Source organism: Bison bison, unplaced genomic scaffold (genome assembly GCF_000754665.1).
Source record: "Bison bison bison isolate TAMUID 2011002044 unplaced genomic scaffold, Bison_UMD1.0 scf7180017864490, whole genome shotgun sequence".
NCBI classification, from domain to species: Eukaryota; Metazoa; Chordata; class Mammalia; order Artiodactyla; family Bovidae; genus Bison; species Bison bison.
The window spans coordinates 5,315,143-5,327,253 of record NW_011495049.1 but is presented as its reverse complement, the minus strand read 5'-3'; the positions used below and the strand labels follow the sequence as shown (position 1 = coordinate 5,327,253).

The following is a 12,111-nucleotide window of genomic DNA, read 5'->3' as shown; positions in this document are numbered from 1 at the left end:
ATAAATGTACAGTGATGCTTGCTTTCTTCAATGAACAGTGAAGTAAATATTGTTATCTATCTATAAAAGAACCGAAAGTTGACAGAAGGACTGAGAGAAGAAAATAGGAATTCTATTAAAAAAGAGTAAAGTATGATTGGTACGGATAATTCTGAATGACAAGAAAGACAATCTATTAGGCTGCCACAAGATAACTGGTTATCCAAGTATTCCCAGGCGAGACTGTTGCTTAGACTTCATCTCCTGGGAAACAGAACACCTAAAACAACAGTGATTTAACATACTGTTGTATACATGTATCAACATAAAAATTCTGAATACACTTCTAATATATACATTTCTGCATTTCTGTAATGTATCATATATGTGTGTGGGTGTGTGTAAATATACTAATATATCACATGCACTATAAAATATACTCAAAAATACAAGTTTTAAAGGATAAAAAGTACATTTAAATTAAACCTTCAATTTTGTTTTTGCAACCCAGTGAATCATGATGTTCAAATCACATTTTAAAATGTGATTCTGCTAATTTTAACATGAAGGTTGAGTCAAAGAATCAAGAAATTAGTTCATTGATGGGGTAATCATTTCTAGATGCAGGGTTGGGGGGGCTGAAGTCTTGAGGGAAGAGATCAGTTGTGGGAAGGGAGGAGAAACAGAGAAGAATATATCTTATGCTGCAAATAAATTAAGCTCCCCACCAAATCACATACTATTTCTTTGACAACTCAAACTGGTTCAGTGCCACCAAGAAGCAAGAGCTCATACATGGGAACTGAGTGAATGTGGACCCAGTAACACGCATTCCGATTTACATAGAAAAAATAGTATTCTTGGAACAGTGGCTTGAGGCCTTAAAGATGACCAACAGAGTTCAAATAAAAAAGAAGACCGGCCCATACCTTTCTCTCTCTTCTCTTTCTCCTAACACTATACACTAGAAAATATCTACAGGACTCATTCTGGCATTTTCACAAATGATCTTATGATAACAACTCCCTGGAACTGATCAATTTCTATTCCTTATGTTTCCTTCCTATTTCTCTCAATAACATCCCTCTCCTCAACTGAACTTCCCTCAGTGTACACACAACACAAACACATAAAGAGACAAGCACAGTTTTGTATAATGCTGAGCATCCAGCAGAGACTTAATTTTTTTTCAGAATGAAGCACAAGCTGGAATCAAGATTGCTGGGAGAAATATCAATAACCTCAGATATGTGGATGACACTACCCTTATAGCAGAAAGCAAAGGAAATCTAAAGAGACTCTTGAGAGTGAAAGAGGAGGGTGAAAAAGTTGGCTTAAAACACAATATTCAAAAAACTAAGATCATGGCATCTGGTCCCATCACTTCATGGCAAATGGATGGGGAAACCATGGAAACAGTGACAGACTTGTTGTTTTCTTGGGCCCCAAAATCACTGCAGATGGGGACTGCAGCCATGAAATTAAAAGACATTTGCTCCTTGGAAGAAAAGCTATGACCAACAGAGACATTATTTTGCCAACAAAGGTCTGTCTAGTCAGAGCTATGGTTTTTCCAGTAGTCATGTGTGGATGTGAGAGTTGGACACTAAAGAAAGCTGAGCACCGAAGATTTGATGCTTTTGAACTGTGGTGTTGGAGAAGACTCTTGAGAGTCCCTTGGACTGCAAGGAGATTCATCCAGTCTACCCTAAAAGAAATCAGTCCTGAATACTCATTGGAAGGACTGATGCTGAAGCTGAAACTCCAATACTTTGGCCACCTCATATGAAGAGTTGACTCACTGGAAAAAAACCCTCATGCTTGGAAAAATTGAGGGCAGGAGGAGAAGGGGATGACAGAGGATGAGATGGTGGGATGGCATCAGTGACTCGATGGACGTGAATTTGAGTAAGCTCCGGGAGTTGGTGATGGACAGGGAAGCCTGGTGTGCTGCAGTCAATGGGGTCACAAAGGGTCGGACATGACTCAGTGACTGAACTGAACCCCTCCCCCACAAATTGATGTGTCTCATCTGGGATTATTTAACTCACTTTTCGTTGATGCTGAATAAAATAGAACATAGTTTTATCAGCATCATATACTTCATGTGTATGAAAATATGCATTTTTAAGTAATGTGCATTACCTTCCAATTTTTATAAAAAATATATTTCAAGAATCCTATTGGATTAGTGAATGTATGACAGTGTATTTCCTGCATAAACTACACTATAAATAAATATTTTATGAATCATCTCTTCTTTATTGGAAACTTATAAACTATTTCTTCTTGTGCTCCACTCTCTCCATGTACATCCATGCCCTGCTTTCTTATGTTTAACACAAGTAGAAATGGTATTGCTTTAGTATTGATCTTTTCTACCCTCCTAATGCCAGTATAAACCTCTAGGAATGGAGACTCCAGTCAACTCAAATATTTCAATCCATTCCATTTGTAAACATGCTTGTATTTCAATTACCCTTTCTCTTTCACAAATAGCTTAAGGATACAAAGAGAACTGGGAGTACATTGTGCTGTGACTAAGAGTTGTCCCTGAGTAATACTTGGGTGTCCTGCTTATCCACTTGTAGACAATCGTGTCTAAGTTTGTGGAGCATCATTTCTGAATCACTTTTTCCCAACTCAGCATCATCCAACATTGCTCCCAGTCTTTCTCTCTTGAGGAGCTGGAGGTCCTCACATATCACTGTATTTTCCTTTTCTAGCCTTTATTATTTTTCACTTGATTGTAACAGACTCCATGAAGTACTTGCTTGATCAAAACTGAACATACCACAAAGTCATTTTCCTCCTCTTTGAATGGCTTCTGCCTGAAAAGCCTGAGTTTTCCTTAATCAGCTGAAGTAGCTAAAGTTTTTAAAATGGATTCTCCCTTCATTTATTTCCTGAAAGTCCATCTAGATACTTCTATATTAAAATAACTTAAATGTATGTGTTAAAATGAAAGATTCTGACTTTAACTTTTCAGTATTTCAGGGCATTTACTTCAGAAGAAATGAATTGTATATTACTCACGTTACCATCCCCCAGTCCACACAGTTACTTTATTAATTTCCAGACTAAACTGACTTTCACTTGATTTCATTTTATTGGAACCCCTGTAAACTGTTTTAGAAATTTGATAAAGCAAAATGAAACCTATCCTACAGATGAGCCAAACTTACAAAAAGCAGTTGACGTTACTATGCTAACACGTTAACTTAAGCTACAATGGCCGGTTCCTACTTTCATTCTACATTTTTATGAACTCTGATCTCCCTACAGTTTGTAACATAAGGTCAAGATTGGTCATTCGAGTGCCTACAAAGGCTAAATCAGAGAGGAGTTGCCTGGAGGGAGCCCAGGTGAGTGAGAAGACATGGGTTTAACAAGATCTGCTTTGGTTACTGCTTCTACGCCTGTTTGTCCGGAGGGAAACCTGGACAATGCTACTGGGTCTTGTACATTGAAGAGAAGCCAAAAATAAACATTTCTAATATGAAATCTCCCTTTCTGAAAATGTTGATTAGTAACATTCAATGTTTAAACACTGCACTGACCAAATGAAATAACTAACCAGCAGGATCTGGCTCACAGACTATCTAGTTCATCCCCTCTGCTATTGATGACTATTCTATGACTCACTCACTCTATTCCTTTACAATTCCTGAAGGTGAGTTTAGGGAAACCCTGAAAAGACAATTTTCTAGGCAGTTCCTTCAGCTAGTAACCAAAAAATGTTACCAGTAACATTTTTACATTTGTATATAATCATATAGACATAATAAGTACATATCTGCATTTTGTTTTATTTAGTAATACAAGTCTATCACTTGAAAATTCCCCCTTCCACTCACAAGTCCTGGTTTCAGAATGGGTAACTCTAATGTCTCATTGCTTTTCATACGCACTTCTCGAATACTTCTTGGTGTGATTTTAGGGTCAGAGCAATTCATCCTGATTCAGTTGTGTGTAGAAAATACATGCTATCAACTTCCTTAGTTTTCACTCATTTTATTTACACTCTTAGTATTTGGTTACATCTCTCCCCCAACTTGTACAGTTAACTTGATCCTTGACAAACAACAACTTAACTAAAAAATGACCAAAAAATAAATGAAAAAGTTAGAGTTTTCTTCTGAGTTAAGAGGCTCCTAATCGGGAATGGACAAGAATATGGTGCTGCTCACCGGGTGACTGCCTTTGCTCTTAACTGAAGCAAAACTACAGACACGAGAAACTCAGCAGCTTAAAAGCAAACGATTATCCACCAAGCCCAATGTCTCCCCGAAGGCCTGGAGATTACACGTGTAATAATAAGGCTGCCCTTGCCAAAAGTAAGGCTTAATGCTTCATTTTATTTATTGTATTTATTGAATGGAGCCATTGCTCGATAGCCCCTGGGAGCATTAACAAACATGAAAGAAACCACCAAAGGAAAGAAATATATAAATAAGGAAAACCCATGCCACTAAAGTTTATAATCTGGAACATGCAGTCCTGGGAATCAGGCACATACTCTTACTTCTTCAAGTACCCTGTAATACGTTAGTTATGCAAGCATTGCTTAATTTGCCAAAAACTTGAATCTCTGAAGTCCCATATAGATATATTTGCAAAACACTGATCCTTTTGCTTCTTGGTTCTCTATTATGCCATGTGACGATGTGATATTCCTAAATTTTGCCTCTAATTCTATATTATTATCAGTTGTATTTAACATTGTGAAAATCATTTATTTTGGACTCCCCTGAATAACTTATTGTAAGATAAGGTGCCCCTATGGCCTCTAGGATGTGCACTTGCAGGGAATTGGGCCACGGTTATTAAAATCAAATCATCCTTGCATTTAGGAAGAGAAATGACTAAGAAACTGTGACATTTGGTTCTCAAGTCCTTCACTTTTTTCTATCCATGATAACTCATTTCACATTCTTCTTTATAAATGTTACTCTTTCACATTTGCAAGGATAAAAATAGATAAAGCTTAGAAACACAATTTGAAATAATGGTCATCCAAAAGGGATTAAAGTGTGGTTTTTGTTTTGTTTTTGAAGGATTGAGGCAATATTTTCTTTAGCTACCGTGGAAGTTAAATCACCTACATATCAGCCTCAAAGGTACAAATTATTATCCTATGATTTTTATAGTTACTTCATTAACTATTCTAACTCAAAACATATTTGCTTTCGTGAAGAGCAAAATTATGAGCTCTTGGCTATTGTTGTCTGGTGCTTACAGTAAAACTTTATATATGTTCCAGGCATTCTCTGTAATTTTTACATGTGGGCTGGGGGTGAAGAGAGGAGTAGAGTGGATCATAACACACAAAATAAATTTAAGAATATGTAAGAGGAATAGAGGGGGCAGAAACCTACTGGCAGGTCTTAGGTGTGTTTAATTACAGGGCACTCTAATGTAAAATGTACTTAGGAGCTGGTTTTTGAAGGCAAAGAAGGACGGCTTAAGAAACCCACCTCCTATGACAAGTGAATGCAGTGCATTAGTTTGAGGTACCAATTTATAGACACTGTTGCTGGACTAGGGAACTCCTTCATCCCATCCAAGTTCACACCTCATGGCTCTATTAACCTGCAGCAAATACTGGGGTGTGCTCAAGTTCTCCAGCAGAGAGAGAAACACTAGAGACCTCTTCCAAGAGGACTCGCAATCTAATAGCATCTGGATTCCACAAACACACTTTACACAAATCCATTATGTGCCAAGAGCCAGCTTGCTTTGTAAATGCATTTGGTGAAATGTAATGGAATTAACCCAACATTTATATTTTCAACCTCAAAGTATATTAGGAGAATTATAAATTTCCCAATTGACAACAGATGTAAATGAACATTGTCCTTATTTACTGTGGGTGGAAACAAACAGGGCAAAGGAAGGATATTTTTGCTAAAGCTTCATCCTAGGTCAGATTTGTTTTCTATAATTTCTGGCTTCCTATCCCAGAGCCAAGCTTATTTTCTTTGTCTTTTCCTCCCCCCCCCCTGTTTCTGGATTTCCAATAAAATAACTGAAACTAGAATTATGCTTTTAAAAAAAAAAAAAAACCTCAAGGATATTTTTAAGTCCCCAAGGTGAAGAAACTGCCTAAGGGAGTCAAGGGTACGTAGACCAGGTTTTTTACAGTGTGTGCTATTTCGCATTTTTAAGAAGGCAATTAGTTATTCTTGTGTATTAGTGACTGCCCCATTTTCTCCATAACTCAGGTGATAAAAAGGGCCTTGGAGAGGACATATTTTAAGTGGGACATTTATTACCCCAAAAAAGGAATGATTCTAATTTAGAGTTACTGGGAAAGCCCTTTCTATAGATGCAGTCAAATTTCACAGCTGCAAAAATTTGGCCTTGCTGTTTGCAACTCACACTGCCGTTTCTAGCTAAGCCCTTGTGAGCTTAAAGATAGAGTTAAAGAATCTGATAAAATAACCTGAACATTAGCGCTTTATCTATTTAAAGCGATCCAACAGTACAATATTAATTTGGTGGCCATGGAGTATGTGTAAGACGCAGAGCTGTGAGTGGTGATAACCTTGAAGAATCTACACTGGGAAAAAGAAAAAAAAGAAGGACAAATTCATCTGTGTGTTCAGTGTGATGGGACTTTCAAGTTACTAGTTCCTAGTAGGTCATTTTTGCCACAGCAGCAGGTACAAAGGACTGTTAGTAGTCAGCGAGTTTTATTACATGAGTTTGAAGGTAGGATCCATGTTTTATGTTATAGAAAGTCAAGTTGATTTTTGAGACCTGTCTTGACTTGCTACCTACGCATAGCAAAAACTACAACTGGAGTTTTTTTTAAGGGAGATTTTAAATAAGAACTGTGAATATCTCTGTACCCCAAGATAGCACCATAAAAATGAAATAAAAATATATGGGGTCCAAAGAAGAGATTCATTCTGTGTCCACATACCCTTAAATATAAAATGAGATTGGAGACATTCTTTCTCAAAGTGTAGATTCCCATTACTTCCTCTTCAAGAGAGACATGCCTAAAAGGTTATTGATTTGGTTCTGAAGGACAGAGTGTTTATTATGGAGGAAGTCATGGCGGGGCACGAGTGTGAGAAATTAATGATGGCTTTGTAAGTGTCCATGCTGTGGCATGGAACCAGTGGGGCAACTGTCAATCTATATGATAATACATTCCCAAACTTCAAAAAATCAGTCAGGTGAAAACGCATTGATTTTTTGTGTGTGTGAGCTAAAAAGAATTTGTCAAAAAGAAAGAGCAAGAAGTTGACTGAAGTAACACCTCAGTCTGCAGGGTAGCTCACACCTCACTTTTTATTTGGTTAAGGAATTTATGAGGTAATGTGGACAATTTCTTATTTTTATTTCTAGTCCCCAAGAGGAACAGAGCCTGAATTATCTATATCATTGGAATATGTAAAATACTGAGAAAATTAAAGCAGAGAAAAGGAACACATTCTATCTGTAAGTTTTGAAATAACCATCTATTACCTAAACTTGAGCTCTGACTTCAGAACCACTTTCATGGTCTGTCAAATGCAGGAGCAAAAGAATTGCTTCCTGGTTCTAAGTGCATTATCTATGGTCATGAAATTCTGACTATATTTGAACTAGCATTACTGCGAAAAATCATCACACTATATTTAAGGGATATTTCCTATCAGGACTCGGATTTATACAGAGTTGCCCCAGGTGAAAACTGTTTGAATACAGTGTTTCAAATTATATTGGAAAAAAGTGACTGCTATTGGTTTACCAAATACATCTTGACTTGTAAAATTCATTCCTCCCTTACGGTTGTAGGTAAATTCAAGGCAAGTATTTTTGCTCCCCTTGCTTCACTAGAAACCTCCCCTCATTAGCTGAGTTTTTAAGAGGTATATAGCTTAAAAAGAAAGAGTATAAATTCTAGAAATATGTATAGGTGATTCTTTATAGATCCCACGAGACCAGTGAGAATTCCAACCAGAATATTTTCTAAAATACGTTGTTTAAGATGTGCTGTAAGTTCTTGAATTACAAGTGATTTTATTTATTAGGTGATCAAACTGCCTGCATTTCAATAATGTCTGACACACACCAAAGCTGAAACAGTACATCAGCAAATGGATTCAATGTATGCCTTTATGAAAACTTCTAAAAGTAATTTCCTATCAAATAAGCACCTTTTGAGTGTTGAATGTGCCAAGTGTCAGAATTTTGTTAAAATTCAAAAGGAGTCAAGTGCAGATTTTTCCTTAAGAGTACACCTTGATTAGCTCCATGAACTGAGGCATAATAAGACACATTCCCTTGTCCCCACTAGAGAATAAACTATTTCGGAATTAAACATAAATTTAAATGCAATATGGTGACATCTTTCTGAATATACGCGACTTACCCTGGATATGATGTATTAATATTTTCAACATGGTTTGGAGATTAAATGATATTTAGCTATGCTTTTGCATTTACAACAAGCTGTCTGCCTGCAAATTTCTTTTTTTTAAATGCAAGAAAATACTTAGAGCTGCTCTAGTAGATGTTTACAATGTTTTATAGAAACCTTAACTGATCTATTTGTAAATATTTTAATGGTAATTCTTTTAGCAAACACAAAATCTATTCATAACAAACCACATAGCATTTGATGTTTTCTCCATAAATCCACCATACCTAATGCAATTTATCTTTTAAAAAATGTTTTGGGCTCAACACGGTTCTGAGTTGCTAAGAAAGCCACAAATAAGCACCTTATCTCTTTAATGACTTGCTTGAGCTTTCCTATATTTACTGCTTAATGATCGGAAGCATTTAATTTTCAAAGTTTCATTAAAACCCATCTACAAAGCTGGATGGATAAGCAATAGTGATTTGTGATAGAAGGTGTGGGAAGCCATTAACCTACATAGGTACCAAGGAGAAGAGTAAACATAGAAAAGAATACTTTTTTGAAGACAAGTCTCTTCCTATTTGTCATTATTAAACTCCAGAGCCTCTGTTCCAAGTTTGATCTTCAATACGGATATGAGGCATTGCTGCCTGGAAATGAAAGTCTAAGATAAGGTAGGATTCTTAAGAGATCTTCATGAAAAAAAATAACCCAGGTTGCCGTTTACTGGGAAGGGGAAATCAATACAAAGACCTAGAAACTTGTGGAGAGAGGACATTTTCTAGGTATAGGTCATAGTTTATCAAGTTGCCTCTTTTGCAATGTAATTTACTTGCTAATAAGACCAACTGATGATGTCTGAATAGTGTGTTATCATCAAAATGAGATTTTAAAATTCTCTCCTCATTTCTTGTGTGTTCGAGGTTTGCTGGTTTATTTTCCCTCAGCTCAGTGTGGGTAGACAAGGTCGATTTAAAAGAAAATGAATGGTTTTATATGCCTCTTTATTAAAAAAAAAAAAAAATCCCAAGCCCCACATGGTACAGTCCCCAAAATATTCAAAAAAATATTTAAGAAGCAGGCCTACCGTTCTCATCATCTGACTTATTTTCGTTGTCAGAATCAGTCAAGGTAAGGGCCGAGTTTTCACGACTGGACAGGCCGGAACTGCGCCTGTATTTTATCCCTCTCCCCCACAATCTGATGGCATGTTCTGGAGACATCCCTCCCTCTGTATCGGAGTCGGCGTCAGACCCTGTGCTCAGGGAGTAGCCCTGGTGAAGGATCCCCATGTCGGAACAGTAACCACTTCGGTGTGGGGAGGGCTCACAGATTCCCAGTTCCGCAAGGGTGAAGTTAGTTCCTAGGGTGACAGCAAACAAAGAGACCGATTAAAATTTGTGAAACGATTTCAAATTTCAAATTTATTCTTACAAAAAGCAGACAGTTTTTCCTAGTCAAAAAATATACCAGGTTTGCCATAGTATACAGCTAGGCAAGAGTCTTTAGGCTATTGGGGTGTATTTGAGAACTACAGCAACAAAAAAGTAAATAACTGAGATTAATTTTAATCCTAGGACAGGATGTTCAGATTTTATTTCAAAAATTTCTAATTATTTACTGATGTCTAGGTAGCACCAGGTAGCCGATAAAACACTGGATTTATAAGAAGAACTAATATATACCAAGCACTTCCTTTCTCCAGGTATCTTTTATTCTGTAATTTTTTTTCTTATATTTAAAAAGTTCACAACTTTACGATGATGATAACATTACTATAATCATTCTGTCGTTAGGGAAACTGAGGAACAGAGAACTTAAGTGACTTACCCAAGGTCACACATCTAGACTGTAGCAAAACCTGGATCTGATCCTTGAGCAGTCTGTCTTCATGCCAAAGAAGCTTAATCCTCCAATAAATGGGAGTGGTGGCCAGGAGACCTGGGGACCAGTCCTAGCTTTCCACGGGTAAGTCCCACTGTGGCAACTCTCTTAACAACTTGAGCCTCAGTTTTCTCTTCTGTAAAATCTGGGTATTAATCTCTTAAATTCCTCTCAGAATCACTGCATGGTTTATATGTGATAAGATATACACCCGAGTATTATTTTTCAAGTAAGAATAGGTAAGGTGTTACTTAAGTCAGAATCGTAGGGATGGAGTCAGTCCATTTTTATTATTTATTTATTTTCACTGACGTATAGCTGATTGACAATCTTGTGTTAGTTCAGGTGTACTGCAAAGTGAATCAATTATATATACATATACACATACATACATCCGCCTCTTTTTCAGATTTTTTCCCTGTGTAGATTATTACAGAACACTAAGTAGAGCTTTCTGTGCTATACACTAGGTCCTTATTAGTTATCTACATTATATACATAGTAGTGTGTATATGATAAACTCAATCTCTTAGTCTATCACTTCCCCCTACATTTCCCCTCTGGTAACCGTAATTTGACTGTGAGATCTGTGTTTCTGATTTGTAAATAAGTTCATTTGTATTATTTTTAAATCAGTTTCCACATATAAGTGATTTCATATAAGACTGTTTTAAAATGATATCAATTTCTTTTTGCTAATACAATTGAAAACCACAAGTGAGTTTTATCACATGTATCCATGTGGGAAGTGAAGGGATGGGCCCCTGGTTGAGGGGGAGCTGAAAAGAATAAGCATTTATTGAACACGCTCACACTACCATGTGCTGGGCATGGGGCCAGGTACTCTAAGAGGCTTTATCTCATTTAAATCTCATAAAAGCACAGCAGTTTAGGTGTTAACCACTTTACAGGGAGGCTGAATACTGTCTCCAAGGTCACACCTGGGCAAGTGGCAGATCCACGGCTCACCCCTGCATCTGTAGATCCCAAGTCCATGCTCCCTCTACAGTGTCAAATGGTCCCAATCAAAAACCAGTCTGGCAACAGTTTTGCACAGTGAATGTGCCATCTATTTGTATGCTTTAATAGCCAGCTTTAAAAAAGACATTTTAAGGTTTCACTGCATATTAGATGAAATCACGTGGCACACTGCACTTACTGACATTTAAATCTGTCCCTATTCATGGACAATGAAAAAAATATATAATGAAGAAATGCACTCTTATGCTATTGATATCAATGAAGAAAATCTTCTAAATAACACAAAACTCATGGGTTTGTTTTCTCTCTCTATTGATTACATTAGAGCCACTCATTGTTCAAACTCATGACATAATGAACACTGAATATCTACATACATGATAGCATTTCTCAGATTTTATGTTTAAGAAGCCCCAGACAATTGCACATATTAACCTCATATGAAGCTAATTTGTCATAGACACAAGTATTTTTATTCTGAGGCTTTACTTTATTGCACAATGGACTTCTACAGTCTTCTTTTGCTGTGTTAATGGAATCAAATCCAATACTATACGTAACTGTCTCTGGAGAATGAGCCTGTTCATTGGAGAGACGACTCTACTACCTGTGTGGGGAGGAAGGATATCTCACTGCCAATCAGCACAGTTCTAACCGGTTATTCCCTGAGCAGAGTTTCATGATGCTGTCTGAAATTCTCTATTCAATGTATTCTCTTCCAGATTGCATCCTTGGCAATTAGGTATTATCTTCTAATTGTATACTAAAATGTGTATTTCAGGTTTAGTAGTGTATAAAACTCAAGTGGGTTCATATATATCTGAAACACTTCTATCTATATTGCTGTTTTTCTCATGCTTCAGTCTTTGGAAAAAAGTCATTTCACATGAGCATTCTTCCATCTTGCC

The 12,111-nt window shown here is 36.8% G+C and overlaps 1 protein-coding gene across 1 annotated transcript in view; it reads right to left on the bottom strand.

Annotated features, from left to right (window-relative positions):
* Positions 1-12,111, bottom strand: part of TENM2 (teneurin transmembrane protein 2) — a 1,056,669-nt gene that overhangs the window by 961,328 nt on the left and 83,230 nt on the right. Inside the window, exon 2 of the mRNA XM_010863352.1 lies at positions 9,426-9,701. Coding sequence (XP_010861654.1) covers positions 9,426-9,701 — 276 coding nt within the window. The remainder of the gene's footprint in view (positions 1-9,425; positions 9,702-12,111) is intronic.